At 62.7% G+C, this 24,279-nt stretch overlaps 3 protein-coding genes and 1 long non-coding RNA gene across 5 annotated transcripts in view; 2 read left to right on the forward strand and 2 right to left on the reverse strand.

The window, feature by feature from the left end:
• The window catches only part of LOC125089085 (uncharacterized), a 20,478-nt gene extending 13,121 nt beyond the window's left edge, over nucleotides 1-7,357 (forward strand). The window contains exon 2 of the transcript XR_007123852.1: nucleotides 7,344-7,357. The gene's annotated coding sequence lies outside the window, so the exon portion shown is untranslated. The remainder of the gene's footprint in view (nucleotides 1-7,343) is intronic.
• Nucleotides 5,708-24,279, reverse strand: part of CSNK1G2 (casein kinase 1 gamma 2) — a 25,671-nt gene continuing 7,099 nt past the window's right edge. Inside the window, exons 2-12 of one of the 2 annotated variants that reach the window (XM_047710713.1) lie at nucleotides 14,302-14,737; nucleotides 8,528-8,568; nucleotides 8,261-8,330; nucleotides 8,026-8,174; nucleotides 7,692-7,926; nucleotides 7,535-7,620; nucleotides 7,379-7,463; nucleotides 7,145-7,293; nucleotides 6,921-7,004; nucleotides 6,736-6,842; nucleotides 5,708-6,641 (exon numbers count right to left, since the gene is read on the reverse strand). In XM_047710713.1, the coding sequence (XP_047566669.1) occupies nucleotides 6,587-6,641; nucleotides 6,736-6,842; nucleotides 6,921-7,004; nucleotides 7,145-7,293; nucleotides 7,379-7,463; nucleotides 7,535-7,620; nucleotides 7,692-7,926; nucleotides 8,026-8,174; nucleotides 8,261-8,330; nucleotides 8,528-8,568; nucleotides 14,302-14,485 (1,245 nt within the window). In that variant the 5' untranslated portion in view covers nucleotides 14,486-14,737 and the 3' untranslated portion in view covers nucleotides 5,708-6,586. The remainder of the gene's footprint in view (nucleotides 6,642-6,735; nucleotides 6,843-6,920; nucleotides 7,005-7,144; nucleotides 7,294-7,378; nucleotides 7,464-7,534; nucleotides 7,621-7,691; nucleotides 7,927-8,025; nucleotides 8,175-8,260; nucleotides 8,331-8,527; nucleotides 8,569-14,301; nucleotides 14,738-24,279) is intronic. The other variant, XM_047710722.1, reaches the window with a different exon arrangement.
• LOC125089260 (uncharacterized) overlaps nucleotides 8,367-24,279 on the forward strand; it is a 17,797-nt gene continuing 1,884 nt past the window's right edge. The window contains exons 1-2 of the long non-coding RNA XR_007123902.1: nucleotides 8,367-8,378; nucleotides 16,870-16,872. This is a non-coding gene — a long non-coding RNA (uncharacterized LOC125089260). The remainder of the gene's footprint in view (nucleotides 8,379-16,869; nucleotides 16,873-24,279) is intronic.
• The window catches only part of LOC125089020 (secretory carrier-associated membrane protein 4), a 39,673-nt gene continuing 34,706 nt past the window's right edge, over nucleotides 19,313-24,279 (reverse strand). Inside the window, exons 9-10 of the mRNA XM_047710828.1 lie at nucleotides 22,810-22,815; nucleotides 19,313-19,327 (exon numbers count right to left, since the gene is read on the reverse strand). The gene's annotated coding sequence lies outside the window, so the exon portion shown is untranslated. The remainder of the gene's footprint in view (nucleotides 19,328-22,809; nucleotides 22,816-24,279) is intronic.

Genomic DNA, 24,279 nt, shown 5'->3' on the forward strand with positions numbered 1-24,279 from the left:
TGGAGGCGGCCCTGGAGCCCAGCTGCTTTGAGAGCTGGCCCTTCTCTGCGGCCATGTCTCCACCGAAAGACTGGGCGACCCGGGGAAGGTTCTGCCCATGTCTGGAATCATGGTCTCCTGACACAGATGTCCCTGCCTCGGGGACCCTCCCCATGCCCTCTGTCTTTTGCACGAACTTCTGGTCTGCCCATCTGGGGACCCCAGGGAGGCTCTGCCGAGCGCACCGTGACCACGCCTTGTCATCTCTGCCCTCTGGCCCTGGAGCGTGGCTGGCACACAGTAGGTCCCTAGGCCATGCCATGCAGCGCAGGTAACCTGACCTGGGTCCCTCGCTTGGCTCTGCCCCATGGGTCAGATGATCCCCAAGAACAGGCAGAAAGAGAAGGGCCCAAGAGCTAAGAATTTTCCAGAATGAATAAATACATCAATCCCTGCATTTAGAAATCTGAGAAACTCAGTAAAATTTAAAAACCACACTTACTCAAACTGCTAGAAACCAAAGCACCTCGGGGGGCACCTCGGTTCAGCCATTTAAGCATCTGATTCTTGGTTTTGGCTCAGGTCATGACCTTGGGGTTGTGCGATCGAGTCCTGCGTCGGGCTCTGTGCTCAGTGCGGCTTCTGCCTAACATGGTCTCCCTGCCTCCGGCCCGCCCCTAACTCGTCAGCACACGCTCTCATTCTCTAACATAAATAAATCTTTAAAAAAATCCATACAGAAGAAAGAGCTACCTAACTAGAAAACGTGCCCTTCAAAACTGACAGACAAATGAACTCAAACAGCAAGACGGGACCAAAACTATGTCAATTATGTTAAACACACACAGATCTCTACGCTCCAGTTAACAGAGGAAGACTGTCAGGCTGGGTAGGAAACCGAAACTAAACTAGTTCCTGATTCCAAGAGTCTCACTTAAATTACAAAGAAACAGAAAAACTGAAGATAAAAGGTAGCAAGTTTCACTATGCAGACCCCGACCTTACCAGAAAGATGGCAAAGACCTGAGGGCAGCAAGTGGCCCTGGAAGCAAAGCCCATGTCGTAGCGGGGGGGGGGGGGCAGCGCGGCAGGAAGCAGCAGCAGCTGCAGGTGCGCACCGGAGCGCGTGCGGAATACCTGCGGAGACGCAGTCAGCAGAACAGAACGGGGAGACCCTAACCCGAGCTGGAGAGGAACCCCCTCACGCCCCATCGCGAGCAGGACTGCACCCGGCCGGCACCAAGGGACGCAGCCCTCCCACGGCAGGGCAGTCAGACTGGAAACCAATCCAGGGGGACCAAAGCATGTTTCCATAAACACAGGCTAACAAGCCATATGGAAACGAGGAAATATTTTGAACTGAATGATACTCTGATCACACTATAACAAAATCGTAAGATCCCGTCAAAGTGGAATTGGGGAAATTTATATTTTATGCACAGGTAGAAAAACCAAAGGTCTAAGTTTTCACCTTAAGAAACTAGAAAGTGAACAGCAAATTTGATCCCCAAAGTGGGAAACAATATACTGAGACCAAAATTGAAGCAGAAAACATATGAAATACCAACAAAACCATTAGCTGGTTTCTTGCTGGAATCCTAGCAAAAACCAAAAACTTTTTTTTTAAACATAAAAACCCAAGAGCGATGTCCAGACCGAAAAGGAGACAGCACTACACACCCTACAGATCGTGAGGACACAGCACGAGGGGTTTTCTGGTTACGGCACAGACCACCTGCACGCCCACGTTCAGTGCGGCCTCACTGGCGACACGGAAATGAAGCGTCATGAGTGAAAGAAGGAAGAAAACGTGGTGTGCAGTGTGCAGAATCAGCCTCTTTTCCTTTCAAAGGGAAAGTTCTGGCATTTGCAGCAACGCATGACATCACGCACAGAGGCTGTATGAGGTCTTACACGTGGCATCTGAACTACAGCCACTCCCTTGGGATCAGAGAGTACCCTGGTGGCCAGGGCTGGGCGAACTGGGCGGATGCTGGTTGGCGCACATCTTAGAAGATATGCGTGTTCTCGGGGTGCACTGTGCAGCCCAGTGATGACAGCGTAGGCCGGTAGAGCTACTACAAAGGGCCCCATGTCCTCACCTTGCGCACACCATCAACTCTGGGAGCTGAGGAGTGTGTTAGTCACCCTGGCCTGGGGCGGGGGGCACATCAACGTCCTCTTGTCCGCACGCCATCGGGCCACAGCGGACAGCCTAAAGTTAAAATTGAAAGAAAACCTATCAAAGGGACATGGATGCCGAGGAACCTAGAGGGGCTGGGTTTCAGGAAGAGACACTGCCCGGTGGGCAGAGGCCAACAAGCAGCCCTCCAGAAGCATGTGCCGAGCTGGGCATGCCATTGGCAGGGCACACTCTGCCCGAGAGAAGCCGGCTGGGGCTGGCACCCGTGTGTACTGGCAGAACCAACCGGAACCTGGAGGAGCTTGGAAAATGGCGTAGTGCTGGGCGGGTGGTGCAGGGTGGGTGGGGGTGGAAGTCTGTGGTCTCGCAGTGCTTGGAAATCAGAGTCCGGCGAGAACTCGGGGCTGGCAATAAAAACAAGCTCAAGACACGAACAAAGTTCAAGACCTGTGAACTGGAGGCAAGCCAAAGCCCAGGTGGAAACGCAGCCTGATGAGCCCGACCAAGGCCTCATCCAGGCCGGCAGTCTGGGAAGGAGCACCCTCTGGCTCTGTGGTCTTCAAGCACAGTGTTTGCGACACAAAACAATTCTGAAACGTGAAGGAGGAAAATGAAATCTATAATCAAGAGGGAAAAAAACACTACAGCCTATAGAAGCAGACCTACAGGGGCCCCAGATGTTGAAACTAGAGGTCAGGGGCGCCGGGGCGGCTCCGTGGGTTAAGCCTCTGCCTTCGGCTGAGGTCATGGTCTCAGGGTCCTGGGATCGAGCCCCACATCAGGCTCTCTGCTCTGCAGGGAGCCTGCTTCCTCCTCTCTCTCTCTCTGCCTCTGTGTCTACTTGTGATCTCTGTCTGTATCAAATGAATAAATAAAATCTTAAAAAAAAAAAAATACATAGGGGGCGCCTGGGTGGCTCAGTCGGTTGGGCATCTGCCTTCGGCTTGGGTCATTCATGATCCCAGGGTCCTGGGATGGAGCCCCATGTTGGGCACTGTGCTCAGCAGGGAGCCCGCTCCTCCCTCTGCCTGCCGCTCCATCTGCTGTGCTCTGTCATATAAACAAAATTGTAAAACAGAACTAATAAATTGGATAGCTTAAGAGCACACAAAGCACAACAAAAAGTCAGGACTAGTAAATCCAAAGACATGTCAAAATTACCCAAACTGGGGCGCCTGGGTGGCTCAGTGGGTTGGGCCGCTGCCTTTGGCTCGGGTCATGATCTCGGGGTCCTGGGATCGAGTCCCGCATCGGGCTCTCTGCTCAGCGGGGAGCCTGCTTCCCTTCCCCTCTCTCTGCCTGCCTCTCCGTCTACTTGTGATCTCTCTCTCTGTCAAATAAATAAATAAAATCTTTAAAAAAAAAAAATTACCCAAACTGGAAGCACAAAAGAGAAACAGAAGAGGAGGAGGAGAAAACCATAAAACAAAACCCCACAGAGTATCAGAGCCCTCTGGGGTCAGGTAAGATGGTCCCACACAAAGAGAACTGGAAACCTGGGGGTGAGGCATTGGGAAAACACGCTTGCTGAGCTCACAGCAGGAAACCGGCCAGAGCTGATGCAAGACACCGACCCCCAGATCTAAGGAGCCAGCAAGTCCTGCAGGACGAAGACAGAGACAACCACATGCCACTGCCACACGGCTCACACGCGGCGTCGCAGGTGGCCAGACAAAAAGGTCCAGGAGTTGGAAGGGAGCAATGATGACTCACATCAGAATCAGCCGAATGACATCTGTAAACTGCTGAAGAGCAAAAAACCCAAAATGCCCCCACAAAAAACTGAACCCACCTGCCCACCTGAAATCCCATTCCCAACAGCCATCGCTAACACAGGCAACATGTTCTCAGGCAACAAATGTTGAGCACAAATGTTGAGACTTTGTTGCAAAAACCCACATTCGCAACACCTTTAAAAGCACCTCCCCAGGCTGGAAGGACAGGCCGAGCCCGGGGCCTCCCCGGCAAGCGGTGGAGGCAGCACGCACACACGCGTGCACACGGAACACACACACATAAACGTGTACTCACAATTACATAACGGAAATATACCAGGGACCAGGACACAATGACTCTGCTCAGAAATACACAGCAGATACGGCCCGGAAGCGGGGTGGGCGGGAACGGGCCCCACTGTGAGGCCAGCAGCGCCCGCGCAGCTCCATCCCTGCACCGACCCGCCCGCTCCGTACCCGGGGCCACAGGCTCTGACCCCACAGCCCAGGGCGCCAGCGGCATCAGCTCTGGGGCTGGGCGTCTGGCTGCGCTACCTGCCTTCTCTCTCCAGTGTCCGCGCCCCCCATGGTCACTGCCCTCCATCCTCCCCGCGGGCCTGCACAGTGCGCAGCGCTGCACATGGGCTCTGTGAGCCCCGCACGAAGCTCAGCCTGGCGGCGCGCGGACCCTGCGCTCACACGTTTGAGTCGCCTCGGCCGGCAGGTCACCCAGCCCAGCGGCGCCGCTGAAACAGTCGCCTTGCCAGAAAATGCCTTGTCAGTGGCTGTTCTCTGCATCCCCCAGGTGCCCATTCAGTGTGGGGGGTTGGCGCTGTCCCTCCATCTGGAATGTTCTCTCCAGCAGAGGCTTTCCATGCTTGCTCCGACTTGCTTCTTCAAAGGCTCTGCCGGCGTGGCACTCCCTTGGTGGCCTCTGTCTTCCTCCTGGCACGCCTCGTGCTCCCTCTGTCCCCTGCTTCCCAGCCCTTTCACGGACGCTGGGCCCTGCGGACTCTTCCTCGTTCCTGAAGTCCTCTTCCCCCTCCATTTCCTTCTGAATTCAAGCTGTTTCCGCTTCTGGTTCTGTCCATCTCTGTCTTTAGTTTTTTTGAATTTCTGATCCAAGATGACTTTTCACAGAAGTCTTCGAATGCGGTCAGGAGTGTCTCTCCATCCTCACTGGCGTCGAAGTCACCTGTCCAGGGAGGCTGGGAGTCCCCTGGCTGAGCTCCCTGGTCTGCAGTGGACAGGGTCACATTCTGGTTTTGCTAAGAATTCACTCCCTTTGCTTTCGGCCACATCACTCCAAGACCCCTCACAAGGGCATTAGCCCAGCAGGGGGAGACCCCCCCCCCCCAACACCATGACCTCACCGATCTGCACCACATCCAAAGATCCGTCCCTAACACCATCCCATGCCATGGTGGGTGTCAACATGATGAGCGCCGGAAGAACACGGGCAGCCCAGAAGCCACTGAAACCTTTTTCCCTCTGTGCTGCATTCAAGGCACCACATGAGGCTGTCCCGGGGCCCCCCACTTTGTCAGGCGCACAGGGACCCAGTGCGGCTGCCCCACCCCCGCCACTTCTCCTGCAAGCAGCCACTTTGCCGGGATTTCTAACGTGTTTGTGTGAAGCCAGGCCCAAGGAGACCTGGCCCGTAGCTGTCCTCCACGCTCATCCTGACAAGGGCAACAGCGGCGTCCCCAGCCCCCAAACGGAGCCTTGCCCAGCTCCAGCACTGACTGCAGCTCTGACGCCCTCGTCTTGCGAGCAGGGGGTCACGCCCTGGGCCTGCCCCGCCTAGGGACGGGCGCACCTCTGCTGCCCCAGCCAAGCCTCTTGGAAACACCGGACACCACACTCTGGACTTTCATTTTCCTTTATTTTTTTAAAAAAAGCCCCTAAACTCTATGGCTTCCAGGAAGCGTCAGAGAAACCGAAGTGCCGTTTCTGTACACGGTGTAAAGCAAGGCCTAGACGCACACCCGCTGCCAGGCCAGCCCCGCCGCTCCAGCCCGAGAGCCAGCGCAGGCCCTCCGGGGGGGGGCCCAGAGGGATGGCTCCCGCCAGGGCTGCCCGGCCTGGGCGCGCCCGCGGGGCTGGGACAGGGCTTTAAGGCGCTTGTCTCCCGCTGCTCTGCCGGGGCGTGGAGCACGGCCGCGAAAAGCCCGTGCACGCCTGCGCACAGACCTCGGCCCGAGCGCCAAGCAGGTGCCGCCCCTGGGGCTCTGGGCCCTGGACTCGGCTCCACGAGCAGCGGCGGCAGGAGACCCCTCGGGGCTGTGCCCGCCGGTCCAGGCTCTGCGGCAACATTTGGTCGGGGCCTCCCCCACCCCGCCTTCCCCTGTGGCGCGGAGAAGCCCAGGGCGGGCTCGCCCCCCGGCAGCGACGCCCACGGTGCCCCCTCGAGAAAACGGCCTTTGGATCGAGGGAGACAAGCTGGACTTTATGAGACTAACAGGGCGGCGGCGTGGGCTGCCGACTACTCACTCCGGCGGGCGGCGGCCCCCGCCGCTTCTCCTTGTTCCACTGCCACTGCTCTCAGAGGGAAGGACTAGACACGGGTGTAGAAACTTCGGCCAAAGTCTCGTGTGAAGGAAGTGAGCCCACGAGGGCCAGGCAGGCAGCTGCGGCCGGCCCTGCAGTCTGCGTCCTGGCCGCGGCCGCGCGGCGGGGCCGGACTGCCCCCGGGGGGGGGGGAGGGAGGGGCTGTGGCAGGAGGGGTCGGGGCGCCTTGGCCCCGGGGTCACTTGTGACGCTGCACTGCTTTTCTCTTCCTCCTCTTGAAGAAGCAGCAGCACCTGCACGGGGAGGGCGAGGGGACGCGGACATGTGGCACGGGGTGGGAAGGGGGCCCGAGGTGCCCCCGTGCCCGGCTGTTGCCCAGGGCCTTACTTGGTGTCGTCGGCCACCTCCACCTCCGCGGGCGCTGTGATGGGGGCGTTGGAGTGCCCGGCCGTGGGGTCGTCCGCGTTCAGCTCCCCGTTGGTGGAGTTCAACGCCTGGGTGAGGGCGCAGCAGGCGGGTCAGGGGGGCCCTGCCCCACCCCCCATGTCGGGGTCGTCGGCCCAGCCCCTCACCTGGTTTTTGCTGTGTGGCGGGGCTTTGTCCCGAGGCTGAGGCTGCGAGGGCAGGTCGGAGTGGACCGTGCCGATGGGCGTGGGCTGCAAGGGGTGCGGGGCGCACTGCTGAGGCCGCCCACCACGCCCCTTGCCCCCGCCCCACTGCCCGGGGCCCCGCCCACCACGCGCCTGGGGCCCCGCCCGCCGCAGGAACCAGAACTCTAGGGCCGCGGCCCACGTACCAGCGGCTTCCCCGCCCAGTCGTACTCGTAGTCGAACACGAACCCGCTGCGGTCAAAGAGGTCGGTGAAGAGCTTGCGCAGATAGTCGTAGTCAGGCTTCTCGAAGAAGTCCAGGCGCCGCACGTAGCGCAGGTACGTGGCCATCTCCTCTGTGGGGAGCCGGCGGGGGCGCGGGGTTAGCGGGGCGGGGGGTGGTCAGTGGGCCCGGGGCCGCGGGGCGGGGGCGGCCCTCACCTGGGAAGCTCTCGCAGAGCACCTCGATGGGCGTGGCCCGCTTGGTGTCCCCGATCTTCTGGTAGCGCTCCTTGAGCGTGTCGGCCTGCGGGGACAGCGGTCAGCCGAGCCCGCGCCGCCGGCCCCCGGCGCCCCCGGCCCCGCCGCCGCGCCCACCTTGAGCCCCTGCCAGGGCAGGCTGCCGCGCAGGAAGTACATAAACATGTGGCCCAGCGCCTCCAGGTCGTCGCGGCGGCTCTGCTCTGAGGGGGGGGGGGGGAGAGCAGGTCAGTGCGGCCCGCGCGCCCCCCCACCCGGCCCGCGCGCCGCTCACCCTTGCCCAGGTGCGTGTTGATGCTCATGTAGCGCGCCGTGCCCGTGAGGCTCTTGTGCTCCCGGTACGGGATGTGCTTCTTGGTCTCGGGGTCGATGTACTCCTTGGCCAGGCCGAAGTCGATGATGTGGATGGCGTGCTGACGCTTGCTGCCCGGCCGGCCCACCAGGAAGTTCTCGGGCTTCACGTCGCGGTAGATGAGGCTCTTCGTGTGCACGTACTCCATGCGCGTGATCTGGGGCGGGGGGGGGGGGGGGGGGGGGGGGGGGCGGCGTCAGGGCCACCGCAGCCCCGCCCCCCGGCCCCGCCCTGCCCCAGCGCCCCCAGCCCGCACCAGCTGGATGGCGATCATGAGCACCGTCTTGAGCGTGAACGTGCGGTCGCACAGGTCAAACAGGTCCTCCAGGCTCGGCCCGAGCAGCTCCAGCACCATGGCATTGTACTTCCCACAAGGACCGAAGTAGTAGACCTGAGGGACGCCCTCTGGAGCGGGCAACACAGACTCGTGTGGGGACTGCGGGGCGCCCTGGGCACCGCCCCGCACTGCGCGTGCTCCGCGCCCGCCGTACCTGCGGCGTTGAGCTGCTTGTAGAAGCGGTACTCCAGGTGCAGCTGGGGCGCCCGCGACTTGATGGGCTCCTGGGAAGGGCAGGCGGACATGTGGTTAGGTGATCCCCGCCACCCACGGTGTGCACACCGCCCCCCAGGAGACCCACTGAGCCGGTCTGAGCTCAGGTGACACCCCCCTCTGCGCGTGCCCCCCCCCCCGGAGACTCTCGGCCGGTGTGAGCCCGGATGTGGCCTGCCGGGCGGCCACACGAAAGTCCCAGACTCACCAGTTTGATAGCCACGTACTCATTTGTGTAGAGATTCTTCCCTGCGGGAGAGACGAGCGTCAGAGCCGCAGCGCCCCGGCAGGGGGCCCAGCGGACCCAGGGGCCTCCGGGGGCCGCCTCCGATTCCCCAGCAGACCCCCTTGAGCTTGGCCACGTCCTGGGAAGGAAAAGAACGCCTACGAGGCCCCCTGCCCCACCGCGGGTGGCCCCATCTGCCCCCCCCACCCTCATCCTTGGCCTCCCCCACCCCGCAGGCGGCCCTCTCCTCTCCTCCCGCCACCAACCAGGCCCGCCCACTCAAGGGGGCCGCTCCCAACTCCTCTCTAGGGACTCCTTCCTGCCAGCACACCAGCTCGCCGCAATTTCTCCCATCTAAAAAGACAAAGAGAGAAAACGTAGACCCGTGGTGACCCCAAGGCCCCTCTTCAGCTCCCACGGCAGCAAAGCAGGAGAGGGCAGTGTTTCCCTCAGCCTGTGCCATCTGACCTGCAGCAGCCCCTCGGGGCTCACCAGAACACCCCCTCCCCTTTCCCCTCTAACAGCTGCTCAGCCTCTACCCAGGACCAGCCCCAGAGCAGTCCACGCCCCCGCCCCCACTGGCTCATCTCCTTCTGTCGGTCCCACCAGCAGACCCCAGCCCTGTGGAGCACAGCCCCCTGGCAAGGAGCCACATGGAGGCCTGCAGGGGACTCACCGAAGGCGCTCCACCCCTGGCCATCGGCGTGGGGAACTCCCTTTGGTGCGGAAAGAGGCCCCAGGGCCCTGCACCTTGCTGGAACCTGTGGTCCAGTGAGACCCCACGCAGCGGCATCTGGTCGGCAGAGCGCCTCTGGCTGCCTTCCCAGCACGCCTGGGGCTAGGATCTGTGTGCCTCACAGGTTAGAAAGAGCCTGGGGCAAGTGGTCTTCCCCAGCCCATCACTGACCAGCAGGACCTCCAGAAGCCCACACAGGAAGAGCCCACACACCCAACCCCAGAGAACTGTGAACACGTGAGTTCCAGAACCAGCCACGGCCCAGGTTTCACCTGCTAGAAACCCCAGATGGGGCACCTGGACCGCCGGCCCAGCCCCGCAGCTTCTGTAAAGGGTCCCGCACCCTGCGGCTCTGAGGTCGGGTGGGCTGCAGCACCGCCAAGGGCTGCCCAAGTGCTCGGCCCCACTCCCTAGCCCCGCCAGGGGTTATTGGGCACTGTGTCGCGGGGAGCCGGGCTGCCATCTCCCGCAGAGCAGCTCCTCCCAGCACGACCCTGGCCTATGTCCTCAGACCGGCCTCACGGGCCCCGGAAGGCCACGAATGCGGCCCCACACGGTATACCTGCTCCTCCGGGAGGCCACGCGTCTGTCCCACTGTCCCGGAGGATCCGCTGTGGGGAAGAGGCCCCAGCTTACTCCCCCATCATGGTGTCACCCACACCCGGGCTGTTCCCGTGAACCAGCTCCCAGGCTGTCTCGGGGGCTCCCCCTGCCCACCAGCCCCTCCCCCAAGTCCCCGCCCCATCCCAGCTGTGCTCCGGGTGGTCCGTGGCACCAGCAGCCTCGGCCATCCTATGGCCTTGTTCCCGGGGCAGTTCGAGAGTCCACGGGTCCGTTTTCCTGACACGCTGAGCAGGCCTCAGGAGAACCCGAGGCGGGGACACCTGGCCCCACAGCCGCTGGCCGCCACGTGCAAGGTGACTTCTCACGGGGGTTCGCAGTTGTCGCCGGGGACTGTGTGACAGCCTGTCGGAGTCACTCTGCGGGCCCCTGGCCGGTGTCGGCACGCGGACGACCTGCAGTGTTTAAACTTTTCTTTTCCAACTGTTGCCCAACTAGAAAAGCTCACGTCCGCCGGTGTCCCGACAGACCACGTGGCCGCCGCGGGCCTGTGCCCGAGCCATGCGGGTGCGCCCAGCCCGCTCTCTCCATCTGTTTTCCCGTCTTCGCCCTTGCGGGCCACGGTCAGGAAGGGGTGGACCGTGGGGCCCCGCGTCCTGGCAGACCCTGTTCACGCTGTAGACGACCAAGAGGCTTACCGGGTGCTCTTGAGGCCCCGCTTCCTTGCTTTTGATGAAAACTAGCTTTTGCCTCTTACGTTCGTTCTTCAACATTTTATGAGGAAGTCTCAAACAGAAAAAAATGGAAACGCCACGTGGGGAAGACCCGCACCCTCAGGCGCCAGATGACACCAGTGACAACCTGCTCGTTACCCCACTGAATGGCCGTGCACCTGTCACCAGATCATCTCCTTTATTTACTTGTTTTTAAGATTTTATTTATTTGAGAGAAAGCGAGCACAAGCAGGGGGAGCAGCAGAGGCAGGGGGAGAAACAGGCTTCCCGCTGAGCAGAGAGCCCGATGCGGGGCTCGATCCCAGGACCCTGGGATCAGGACCTGAGCCGAAGGCAGAGGGTCAACCAATGGAGCCCCCCGGGCGCCCCCATCTTCCTTATTTTTAGTAAGAGCAGAGCATTTCAAAGCAGCAGCAGCGCCCTCTGTACTCCCACCGATGAGCGCAGCCGGGCTCAGCAGGACTTGCGGTGCCTGTTTTCGCTGGAGGCATTTCCCAGGGATGCGCGCACCTGCCGGGCCCACGTGACGAGCTCGGGCAGACGTGGGATGCCGCCGGCTGCACAGCGACGCAGAAGCCACCCGAGGCAGCGACCAAGGGGGCACCACCCTGCCCGTCCCCCTTCCCGGCTCCTGCCATGTTTCTCCGAGGACGCCGGCTGGCCCCCCGGCCGCTCTCCCACGCACCGCAGGGCACCAACACGCCGAGCCGCCCTGCCCGGTCCGCTGCTCGAGCTGCAAACGTGGCGTGCGACTCACGTGGCCGCCTTCACCCGTGGCCGGTAAGGCCGAGTGCCTCTGCGCCCCATGGCGACTCAACGGCTGCTTCTGGGAGCCTCTCTCCATACCTGCTGCCCGTTTCTAATGTGGTCTCTTTCCGTCCTCCCAGCAGCAGAACGGGGCTCCAGCTCACGACCCCGGATCAGGATTCACACGCCCCCCCGTCGAGCTGGCTGGGCGGCCCTCTCCTGCCCGTCTGGACTCACGGCGTCTTTTTACATGTGTGCGACACCGGGGCTCTATCACAGCGCTCGGCGGCACCACCTGTCTGTGGCCTGTCTGTCCTCGCTTCTAACCGGCTTTCTCGTGAAAACACGGGGTCTTCCCAAAGACTTCAAAGACAGAGCAAGCAGGCAAGCGCACGAGTGGGGAGGGGGCAGGAGAAGAGTCCCCAGCAGCCGCCCGCGGAGCACAGAGCCGGACGTGGGGCTCGACGCCACAGCCCTGAGATCACGACCCAAGCCGAGACCAAGAGTCAGACGCTCAACCAGAGGGGCCAGCCACGCGCCCCTCACAGCAGGAAGTCTTTAACTCTGGGGATTCTGACCCTTTACAGTAACTGATCACTGGGTCTTGCTGAAGAAACTGGCATTCTGACCACCTGCGTGAGCCCTGGGAGAGCCAAAGTCCTTGAAAGCCAGAGTGAGCTGAAGGTGAGCGTGTGCACACGTGCCCACTTGTGTCTGAAGTGGGGAGTCGCACACAGCTGGAGGCGGTCAGGTCCTTGGGGCTCAGAGGGCCTCACCAATGTCAGTGGAGTCACTGGTGCTCCCGAGGGCGGCGAGCAGAAGGAAGATCCTGGGGGCCACAGGAGGCTGCAGCGGCGGCCGTCCAGGTGCAGAGGTCCCCCTGAGCTCCCCCGACCCCTGGCTAAGAAGCCAGGACGCCCTCGCCATGGGACAGAGGTGACTCCAGCCCAAGTGAGGTCTGCTCTCCGCTGAGTGCCAGCCCCCGACGATGTCAAGATGAGCCTCCGGGGCAAAGTGCCACGCAGACGCCCCACGCGGCACCCGCCACTCCAGCGGAGAAGGCAGTGCAGGGGTGCGAGACGCCGTGAGCGAGGCAGTAACAAGGAAAACGGAGCCAGAGGTGCTGGGAGCTCAGTGTTTAACACTCATGAGATGCGTGAGACTCAAAGGACGAGACGGGTGACACGAACAGGCAGATGGGAAACTCCGAGGGGGAAACGGGGCGTCCAGAGAAGTGAGAAACGCCGAGCGTGGAAGGAAAGATTCACCCCCAGCGGCTCCGACAACAGTCCAGACGCGGTGGAGGGAAGGACGGTGAACGTACAGACGAGCAAAACCGAACGGGACCAAAACAAAGGGAGGCCACGGGCTGTGGGAACACCCGCTGCCGCCTGGGGACCCCGCAGGAGAGCGTCGAGCACCTCGCGCGCCGTCGGGCTGGGGGACGCAAAAGGCCCGAAGACGAAGGCAGGAACGAGCAGGACAGAGGACCGAAGCTGCTCCGATGTAACGGAAAGGAGTCACACAGGTCTGCAAAGCGCACTCAGTCCGCGGGACAGACACAGAGAAACCCGCCCTAAACCACGCAGAATCGTGGTCTGAAACCAGAAGCAAAGGGAAAACCTTTGAGTTGCCCGGAAAAAAGATGCACGACGGACGGGAGGGCAGGAATCATTGGGAAGTGCACATGAGACCAGCTGGCGTCCCCGAGCACGCTCCAAGCAGAGAAGCTGGACAAGCCTGAACTCAGACGGGGCCACAGGACTCCCGGGCCCTCGGACGCTGCCCGTGGGAGTTTAGAAATGTCGCCCTCCCTGGGGGGCCAGTCTGGCAGTTTCCTGTCCGTGACCCAGCGCTTTAACAAAACATCTGCGCTCGACTTGGGGAGGGCGCACGGAGCACGTGCACCACAGTGGCGGAAATCTGTGCACAGCCGCACGTCCCTGAGTGGGAGGACGGACGGGAACAACGGGGCGCAGTCACAAAGACTGACAACCAGCTAGCTATACATGCAGCAGCGGGGACACGCAAAACCATGTGGGCAGAAGCCCGGCAGAAAACACCACGCCCCTCAATTTTTAAAAGGCTTGAAGCCCAAAACTGCGGCACCCCACGGCCCCAAACCACCCTGTCACTTGCCTGTGCACACCCAGACTGTGTAGGCTGCTGACCCCAACACCCCAAAGACAGGCCTGTGTAGCCCCCAGGCTGCAGGCCGGCACTGAGCCCGGTGTGTGCGAGCATGGGTGTGCACACGCGCACACGCTAGCAGGGCAGCGGGACGGGGACAGGGTGGCTCCGTCTGGGTCAGCTGCGGGACTGGCTGCAGGCTGTCAGGAGGGTCAGACGCCGATGCCCTGTCCTTGGCCGCAAACTCGGCAGCCTCCGTGCCCGAGTGACACCCGTACCCGCTGCTCGAGCCCAGCACCAGCCCCGCCCGCCCCCTCGACCTGCACCCAGAGACCAGACCCCAGCCCCCGACAGTTGCTCGCTCACAGACCCTGAGCCCAGGGCTTCCTAAAGCCGCAGACAAGCAGCGAGACGCCACGGCCCAAGCCCAGTGCCGGCCGCCTCGATCAGCTGTGCTGTGCCTCTGGCTCTGCGCGGTACCCCCGAAGCCTCCCGGGGCCGCCAGCTGGGGAAGGGCTCAGGCTCTGCCTGCGGCTCCAGGGCTCAGCCAAGGGCTCAGCAGGGGCTGAGCACACATCTCACCGGCTAATGCCCCTGTCCCCGCCAGCTAGAAACTTCCACGTGGGTCCACCCTGCACGGCGGGGCGCACACAATCCCCGACTGACAGGGAAACACAGGTTGAGGCTAGGGCTCAACCCCTCCGGCAGAACCTCCCCCTTGGGGAGCAGAATCTCACACTTACCTGAATTCCCAGTCCCAGCCATCTGAAGTCATCTGGGAGTGGGGGCTGTAGCCCTGTCTGGCAGCCTCCCCCTCCCGTGCCCCAGAACATAAGCGAGGGGCTCACCTAGCCGGAGCTCCCCGAAGTTGCCACAGCCTATCTTCTTCCCGACCCGGAAGTTGGGTCCCACCATCAGGACCCCTGAGCTGGTCCCCGAGCTCCGGACGCCATGGCTGGTCCGGCCGCCGGCCTTGGACATTCTCCGACCCTCCTCCGACTCCCCTTTCCCTCCTTTCTTGTCAAAATCCATAAGTTTGTGGTACCCTGGCCTCTCCACGGTGACTCTGCTGCCGTGCAAATCCCGGGTCCGGGCAGACCTGAGGCTGCGGCCGGCTCTTCGGGGCTAGTACACCATGGCGGCCCGGCGGGCTCCCTGCTAGTGAGACGCGGGCGCTTGCCAGGGCCCGGCCGTGGTGCTCATCTCGGTGGCCTCGGGGTCGCATGCAGGGGGAAGACACATTCTGTTGACAGGTCCCGCCGCCTCAAATCTCGTAGCTCCCAGCTGGTAGAGAAACAAAGACAGGGGTTAGGAGGCCACACGTGTCCACGACACAGTCCCAGACCGGCGGGGGGACCCACAGGTAGCACCATGAGAGGCTTGGGCAGTGAACCAACACGCTGGAAAGACTTCTCTGAAGGTGCGAGTGCGACCCACGACTTTCTGGGGTACAGGGGTGCAGTGACTCAGGCCCCTGTGAATGCCACAGGTCAGGCTGGTGGGGGATGGGCTCTATTGAGGGACCCCCGCCCCATGACTCGAGGACAGAGCCCCCAGCAGAGAGGGTGGCCAGTCACGTGACTGAGGCCTCAGAACCCCAAAGCCAGCTGTGGAGCCCCAAGCCTGGGCACAGAGAGAGCAGAGAGTGCCCAAGGCTGAGAGACCCTCACCACGGACCTCAGATGCCTCGGGGCCATCCCACCACCCGCCCCCCTGCACCCCACCCTGAGCTGTGCAGGTGGGCCTCACGGCACAGAACTATGGCCTGTGGTCAGGCGGGGCCGGAGGGAACCTTGACCCCAGCAAGGCTTCACGCGGTCTGCAGCTGCCAAGGGAGGGCCGGCGACAGGCTGTGCGCGCCACTGGAATGGGACCAGCCTTGGCCGGAGGGACTTCACGGGAGCCATGGAGGGCTGAGAAGGAAGGGTAGGTACTGAGCAGCCCCCAAGATACAGGGAGGAAGGGGCCGGCCACCCAAGCTGGCTATGGCGAGGGAGAGGTACCCACAGAAACCACCCCGGCCAGTGGCCTCCGGCCCTGTGGCCCCAGGCCCTCCCGGACCTGCGCCCACCCAGCAGACTCAGCCAGACCAGGCGTCTCTCTCCAACCCCGCCAACCGCTCACACCAAAGCCGAAGGATCTCCTCAAAGAGAAAGCACCAACCCCGCCACCCAACAAGTCCTCAAGTCAGGGCGGGGCCCCCGGGCACCTCCGGGGGCTGATGGAGTGTGACGGAGGACGCTGGGTTTCAGCCCAGGTCGTGATCCCAGGCTCGTGAGAGCGAGGCCCCTGCCGGCGTCTGCCCTGGGTGCGGAGCCTGCTTGACATGCTCTCCCCGCGCCCGCCCTCCCTCCCTCCTCTGCCTCTCTCCAAACTAATTGATTAAATAAACCTGAGTGCACTGCTGGAGGCTGCTACCAGCCCACCCCGTCCCCGTCCAGTACTCAAGGTCTGCCACACCCGCCCGGAATGTCTACGCGTGGCTGACGGGACAAGGTGACAGGACACAAGGCAACAGGGCACGGCGGGCTCACCGTGGAGGGAAGCAGCGGGTTTTTAACTGAGCTGGCAGGGGCTGGCAGGCAGGAACACCGAGAGGGCAGGCTGCTTCCCCGCGGCCAGTGCGGCTGCCAGCTCTCCAGGGCAGGGGGCACCAGTGGCACAGATGGTGCTGCCTCCCCTTGGGGGGACCCCCAGGACCCCTGCTCCAAGGACCAGGCCAGACCCAGAGTCCTGGGTGCAGCTGGCTCAGAGTAGGCAGGGGTCCCATGGAGGGGATCCCCGGGCCACGTGCTCAGGGAGGGGTGATGGCCCAGGGCTGTGGCACGCACACCCCCCTTCCAGGTTCACACACACCCGTGCACACCCACATCACCCAGAAAGGCGAGTTGCCCTGGGAGCCTGGGCGGGGCCTCGCTCTGTCACCTGCTCCAGTGGGAAGGACCTCAGGCGGGTCGGGAAGGCGCAGGGAAGGCTCCGCCCGCTTTGGGAACCATCCCTCCAGCAGGCCCTGGGGGCCAGAGCAAGCGAGGTGTTCTGGGCCTGTCAGTCAGCAACAGGGCCCAACACGAAGAAGGGGGCGAGAGGGGGTCCCCAGCCTCCCTGCTCCGTCAGTGGTGTCCCACATACCCCTGGGCAGAGCCTAGAACATGCAAGGGGCGTGGGGTCTTGGGGACAGTGGCTGGGCTCCCCGAGGAGGGAACACGGCCATGTGAGACTGGCAGAGCCGGCCCCTTTCCGTCAGGGGCGCCTGGAGACCCCGCAGGACCCCCCCGAGTGCACCCGGCCTCCACCTGCAGGTGACCCCACAGACACCATCACCCCAAGTCTGCTATGAACGCTGCCCTCGTGCCTGTCCCCCAGCGTCCACAGGAGCCAAACTGTGGCAAGAGCCCGGATGTCCCCCGACAGACGAGTGGGTGCAGATGTGGTCCAGGTACACACGAATATCACGCCGTCATCAGAAAGGACGAAATCCTGCCATTTGCAATGACGTGGACAGAACTAGAGCTGGTTACGCTGAGCAAAATCAGTCAGAGGAAGACAATTGTCACAGGGCATCACGGATATGAGCCTCACAGAAACAAGACAGGAGCACAGGGGCAACAGGAGAAAATGAAACTAAGATAAAACCAGACAGGGAGACAAACCGTAAGAAACTCTCAACCTCAGAAAACAAACTGAGAGCTGCTGGAGGGGAGGGGGTTGGGGGGCGATGGGGCACCTGGGGGATGGGCATCGGGGAGTGCAGGTGCTGTGGGGAGCGCTGTGAACTGTGTAGGACGGGTAAATCACACACCTGTACCTCTGAAACCAGTAATACATTATACGTTAATAAAAAATATTTATTTCCTGTAAAAACAACAAAGCCCTCGATGGGCTCCGTCCTCTTCCTGGGCTGAGCCAGACCCGCCCCAGGCACACCATGGGGGCATCGGAACCACACGGGAGGAGCTGGATAGCACCTCTCTCCCCATGAGGGGGCAGACGGCACCTCCCGTCTCTCAGTCCTTGCTCTACCGTCACCCATATCACAGATATGACCCACATCCCATACTGGTCACCCTTGAAAAGCGCACAGTTGGGGACGCTTGGAGGGCTCAGTGGGTTAAAGCCTCTGCCTTCGGGGCGCCTGGGTGGCTCAGTGGGTTAAGCCGCTGCCTTCGGCTCAGGTCATGATCTCAGGGTCCTGGGATCGAGGCCCGCATCGGGCTCTCTGCTCAGCAGGGAGCCTGCTTCCCTCTCTCTCTCTCTCTCTGCCTGCCTCTCTGCCTGCTTGTGATCTCTCTCTGTCAAATAAATAAATAAAATCTTAAAAAAAAAAAAAAAAAAAAAAAGCCTCTGCCTTCGGCTCAGGTCATGATCCCAAGGTCCTGGATCGAGCCCCACATCGGGCTCTCTGCTCCGTGAGGAGCCTGCTCCCGCCCACCCTCTCTGCCTGCTTCTCTGTCTGCTTGTGATCTCTGTCAAATAAATAAAATCTTTAAAAAATTTTTTTAAAAATCTAAAAAATAAAAAGAATAAAAAAACACACAGTTCAGTGGTCTTTAATACAGAGTTATCCAACCATTACCATGATCTCATCCCAGAACCTTCCATCTCCCCAAAAAGCAACCCCAACCCCATCAGTCATCACCCCCGAGCCCCTTCCCGTCCGTGGAGGAGCCTGGTCTGGGCGTGACACACACGTGGACTCACACCCCGTGAGGCCTTCTGTGTCTGGTTCCCTCCCCGAGCGTCGTGGGCTCGGGTCCGTGCCAGGGGCCGCGGGGCACCGCGCGCGTCCGTCTCTGGGCGCTGAGAGGCGAGCGTCGGCGGACACGTGCAGCCGGTGTCCTGGGTGCGCGGCGGGCACGCCGTTGCCGGCCCCGACGGACATCGTACCGAAGCCGTCGGAGCAGCAGCTGCCCGCGTCCCGGAGGCCCCCAGCCCGCGCGGGGCCGCCAGCGCTCCTCGGGCTCTAGCCCGCGCCGCCAGCCCAGCGGCGTCTCTGTCCACGCTTCCCCGAACGCCCGCTTCTTCCTAGTCACGGTCTCCGCCGACCGAGACAGAGGCGGCCAGACCGGCTTCCCCAAGGGTGGCTGCGGCTGAATGTCGTCGTGAAAAAGGAATGGAGGAGGGGACGGCGGCAGCTGCCCTCGGGACGGGTCCCACAGGCTGCGGGGGCCCTGGGAGCGGAGGCGGCAAGGCCCAGTCTGGAGCTGCCTGGAGGGCCGGACGGAGCAGAACCCAGCAGGACGCGGTCATCAGCCGGGCCAGGACTTTTGTAACAAACACCCGGTTCTCTGGTAAAAAGTGAAGGGCAGAATGCCACAGCCACAGCCGCCTGACGGCCACACACACCCCCCCGCACGCCCCCACGCTCCTGGCGCCGTCCCCACTCCCCCGGGAGCCTCCTGGGGTCCACAACCATGGGGCACCAGAGCCCACCTACTGCCCCGTGAATGCTCAGACTCTCCTTCCCTCAGAGCGTCACCAGGCACAGGCCTCCTGCACACGCAGGCACGCGCGCGCACACAGAGACTTGAAACACAGAGGCCCAGATTCCGGCAGATGTAAGAGCCACGGGAGTCTTCAAGATCATGAGGGACACGGACCATTCTCACATCTCATGACGGCCGCTCTCCTGACGAGGGGTGAGCTCCAGGGATGAAGGGGCCCCGGGGGCTCCCCACAAAAGCAGCGCGGTGGAAGCCAGCAGGGGGACCACCTGAGAGCCATCAGCTGGGGGTGGGGGGACGGGGGTCCCGAACACAGGCTCCATACAGATGAAGCCAGGACGACCCAGAAAGACAGACACCTGCTCTCTGTCCTGTTGCCTGGCACGGAGCCCCTCAAACCCGGGGCACTTCCCGAGGGACGAGTGGGTCTCTGCTCTTCAGAGGCACCAGCAGTGGCCAGACGGGTCAGCGGGAAGGCCTCTGGGAGTGGAGCTGGGAGGCCGGGCAGGCAGGGGAGGTCGGGGAGGCCGGGTGGGCTCCGCGGTGCCCTCTGCAGGCAGGGACACCTGGCTCTGGACGCCACTCCCTGCGGACCTACCGGAAGGGCTCTGCCCCAGGCATTCGGGAGGAGCTCCTCTGTGGGCCACACCCCTCAGGACCTCAGCCCCCACTCCTCCTGGGAGGCCCCCCCCTGGCCGGCGGCACAGGGCCATCCCTAGCAGCCCCCACCCTAGATGGGCATCTCCCCCGGCCTCGTGACCCAGGCGCAAACTCTCTGGGCCTGCAGAGCTGCCCTCCAGAGACCAGAGCGTCAGGGAGACCCCTGTGCTCACCCCAGCCGCTGCCAGTGACGGCGGGGTCCAGGGTCTCACAGCACGCCCCTCCCCAGACACCTCCTGCTGCCATGGAGAATCCTGACCGTGGGGGTGGCATGCTGGGGGCTTGGGAACACCGACCACACCCCTCTCTCTCTCCAAACCCTCCAGCTGGTGGAGAAGTCCACCAGCTGGCCCTCTCAGCAACAGGCTCCCTCTGTGTGAGCCTCCCCAGCGGCCCCTGACGGCCTCCCCATCCAGCTGGGGCCTCCAGTGGCTCCGGCAGTTGGCACAGACCGGGCACCTGGGCACAGCACGGGAAGGATGCTCGTGCGCGCACTGCCCCACACAGGCCCCCGGGCACTGTGCCAGCGACCCGCACCTGCAGCTCTCCCAAGCCCCATGCTGGCCCCAGCTGGTCGGCGGCTGCCCCCCTCGGGGTACAGCAGGCACCGAGGTGGCAGGTGAGAAGCCCTTCAGTCGGACCCCTTCCCGGGAAAGCCCTGAGGATACCACCCCCTCTTCACCCCCACGGAAGAGGGCCACCTCCCCCCAACCCAGCAGGCAGCACGGACCTGCAAACGTTCTAGAAGGCAGCCAAACTCAGCATGCCCTGGGAGGCCACCCCACCCAGCACGGGCCACAGAGGGGCATTCTGGGTTGTGCCTTGGTACACTCTGAAAGCCAGGGGGGTCCCCACAGGGGACCAGAAGAGCGAGTCACCTGCCAGCCCAGGGAAACAAGGACAGGAGCAGCGCAGAGGCCTGACACGGCCAGGCCAGATGCCAGCCTGGCATGCCTGGGTCCAGCCGGGTAACCCGCCATCCGAGGGCAGTGGCAGTGTCTGCCGTCGGCCTAGCCCTGGCCCAAGCCTAGGCGCCACCGCTAAGAGTAACCACGTTGGGGGAAGGGGCTTCCCGTCCTTCCCCCAGGCCTAAGATAAACCCAGTCTCTGCCCAACCAACATGGCCCCCAATTCCTGACCCAGGGCAGCCCCCCAGGGCCCCCTAACCCAGGGAAGGCCTCAGCCTGCCCCCACCAAGAGGACCACAGACCACGTGCCCAGGCGGCCCCCGTGTCCCCACCGAGAGGCCTTGTGAAGACCGCTCTGGGGCAGGTCTGTGCTCCTCTGTGAGCACCCACCTCAGGTGAGTTACCTGCCGTGGTTTTTTGGGGGTCCTCCATCTTGTCAGGGCCAGGGGCCAGCTCCCCTGGTGGAGGCCCCAAGAACCCCCTTCTCTGACCGCGTCCACTCAGTGATGTCACAGTCCCTGGCTGACATCACCAGCACAGCCCCAGACCAGAGCCGGGGCAAGTCTGGGAGCAGGTGCGTGCAGATAGCCTCCCTCCTGGGATGTGGGGCCCTCCGAGGCTGCCCCAGGCCTGGGGCCCAACCCACAAGCACCCACCTCTGTGGGATCCAGGCTGCGCCCCACCCCAGCATCTCTGGACACACACGTCCCTCCTGAACTGGACCCCCCTTGTCTTACGGGGCCTTGATGACCGGGAGGCCAGGCCTCCTCCCAGGACTCACCTGGGCCCAGGGTCACAAGGACCCCCTGCGCCACATCCCGGTGTCCACACAGCACTCCCAAGGGTGACCTAGACCCTAGACACGTGACCGACCTCGTGGCCGCAGCCCAGAAGTCTGAAGTCACTTGCAAGGTTGTGTTATGACAGAGAAGTAAGTGCCCCAGGGTGGGAGGCCCCCTGCGATGAGGCCAGTGCAGACGTGCGTTCCAGGGAACAGGTCATACACTGGGAGTCACAGATGAAGGACTGCAGGTAACCAGTGGGGGCGAGCTCGGGGACAAGCATCCTCAGTGGGTGCCACACACAAGCCACTACTCAGCGAGCAGGAGCAGAAGACCTTGGACCACAGTGAGCGTCAGCTCAGTGGCCACGAAGGCGCACGGAGGCCGCGTTGCAAGGAGACGGCGTGGAGTCCTGGGGGACTGTGGACAGGGGCACCGCTGCAGCCACGGGCGGCAGCCACCAGAGTCTGCTCTCCAGTGGCTCGGGCACAGCCGACGCTGACAGAGCTGTGCAGACGTGGCCTGGGTCTGGGCCCGAGAGCCCCGGAATTCACACCTGCCTTGCGACCTTTGGACAGACCCGGGCTTTCACACAATGAACCAGATCACAAAAGAGAGGTGAGGCCCCGCTGACAAGCCCCGCAGCCGAGCCCACGCACTGGCACCAAGTGGAGAATCATAAGAGGGTGACCCCAAGACCTGGGCACCAGGATCCCCGGCTCTGTTTACAGGCAGGAGAGGATGCCCGGGATCTGCTTCAAAACGTCGCCTCCAAAAAGCCCAGCAGGACACAGATCCCTGGGTGAGCTGTTGGGGCCGTGGGGCCCCGCGCCCGTCCAGTGCATCTGAAAACAGCTGAGACGGAGCCAAAGGGAAGCGGGAGGGCTCCAGGCCGATGAGCGGGGCGCACTCCAGTACTGTGACGGGGGACGGCGGGGACGCCCACAGGGCCTCCCCGGCCATGGGGGCTCCGAGGGATGGGCTGGGCCCTGCTGCTCAGGCAGCCTGCACCACGGCCCGCATGTGGCCCACGGGGGGCCATCCGTCCAGCCCGGAAGTCACCAGTCACGTTCACGGAAGACGAACGAGGCAGGTGCCAGGGGCTCAGTGGACGCCTGGGGCTGCCACACGCCAGCGCTGGCCTCTCCTCTGACCGTTCCCAGACACCCAAGAGAGCCCTTGTCCATAACTTTTCAGAGAGCTAACCCCGTCGCAGGGGCAGGTGATCCCACCCCACATGACAGCCCGCAGGGACTCCCGGCAGGCCCAGAGTGACCAAGACACACACTGTAGCAGTCCCTGGTGTGGGTACTTGTGTCCCTGGAGAGGCATGTCTGAAGCCCCAGAAACGTGACCCTCTGGCAAATTAGGGTAGGGTGTCTCCTTAGACAAGTGTCCTCACGAGGAGAAGACAAAGATGTCCAGGAAGGGCAGGCCACAGGCGCAGTCACAGCCAAGAAACAGCAAGGACAGAGTCCGGCAGGGGCAGGCAGGGCCCGTCCTGAGGCCTGCAGGGCGGGTGTGGCCCCGCCATACCTGGATCCCGGACCTCTGGGCTCCAGAACAGTGTGTAGTCCCGCTGGGAAACCCCGCCAGTGGCCACAGGCAGGAGCTGCGTGGGCAGCAGGGACCCGAAGGGACAAATGCAGCCTGGGGACGTCCTGCGGGACCCCCGGCCAGCCCTCCTCCAATTTCCCAGGGCATCCACACGAGGAACAGTGGACTTAGGGTCCCGGCCCGGAGGGTCTGAAGCAGAGGGACAACGGAAATCCCGTGGGGTTGGGACGGGGTCCCGGGACAGAGCAAGGATCTCCAGTGAATAACGAGGGGACGGGGCCTGCCCGTCACTGTGCGGACGTGCGGCGTGAGGGGAGGGTCCGTGCGTGGGGCCCCGGGGGGCTCTGTCCTGTGCGGGAACTCCGCACACGGCTGCTCCGGAAGAAGGGCTATTAGCAAAAACCCAAACTGGGGCGCCTGGGGGGCTCAGTTGGTGAAGCGTCTGGCTTTGGCTCAGGTAGTGATCCCAGGGGACTGGGATCGAGTCCCTCATCGGGCTCCCTGCTCAGTGGGGAGTTCGCTTCTCCCTCTGCCTCTGCCTCACCCTTGCTTATACGCTCTCTTGCTCGCTCTCCCTCAAACAACTGAACCACCAAAACCAGGACACTGACTCATGAGGCCCGCGTGTCACTCCAAGACACTGCATGCACCTGCTCAGAGGAGCGTGGATGAGGGAGTCCACGGCCACGGGACAGCTGGGTGCCCCCACACAGCTGCTGCAGGAACCCCAGGGTTCTAAAAGGTGTGGGGCAGACGCGAGGAGACAGAGATGGCCCCATGAGGGGTCAGACCCTAACCCAGGAAGCAGAAACGACGCGAGAAGCCAGGACGCAATGACCGCGGAATCGGTGAAGATGGGGAGACTGGGGGCCTCACCCACAGTGAGTGCAGCGGCCGCGGAGGAAAACCGTCAGCACCTCCTCAGAGTTACTCACGGAGCCGTCAAGGGACCCAGCGACCTGCTACTTGGGGTCCACCACAGAGAACGGACAACATGCGTCCACACAAAACCTGTGTGCCGTGCTCACAACAGCCAAAAGGCAGACACAACCCCAAACTCAGTGTCCACCCACGGACAAACAGACATGCGTCCCCCGCCCATGGGCATGGCACTTGGCCACCAGCAGGAGCGAGGCCCCCCCCACAGCCCTGCGGACGGACCCCGAGCCCACGACACCCGGGGAGGGAACCAGACACAGGAGGCCCCACGGGGTGTGAGTCCACACATGTGACACCTCCAGACCAGGTTCCTCCACGGACGGGAAGAGGGTTTGCAGGGGTCGGGGCTGGGGAGGGGGTGATGGCTGATGGGATGGGGTTTCCTTCTGGGGTGACGGGACATTCTGGAATGACAGGGAGGTGATGGTTCCACAAAACTATGAATGTATTAAAAACCACCAAAGTGCACATTTCAGTGAACTTTTTATGGTTCTGTAAATTACATCTCAACTAGAAACAGAAAAGCACAGCACGTGGCA

The sequence above is a fragment of the Lutra lutra genome, chromosome 1 (assembly GCF_902655055.1).
Source record: "Lutra lutra chromosome 1, mLutLut1.2, whole genome shotgun sequence".
In the NCBI taxonomy this organism is placed as follows: Eukaryota; Metazoa; Chordata; class Mammalia; order Carnivora; family Mustelidae; genus Lutra; species Lutra lutra.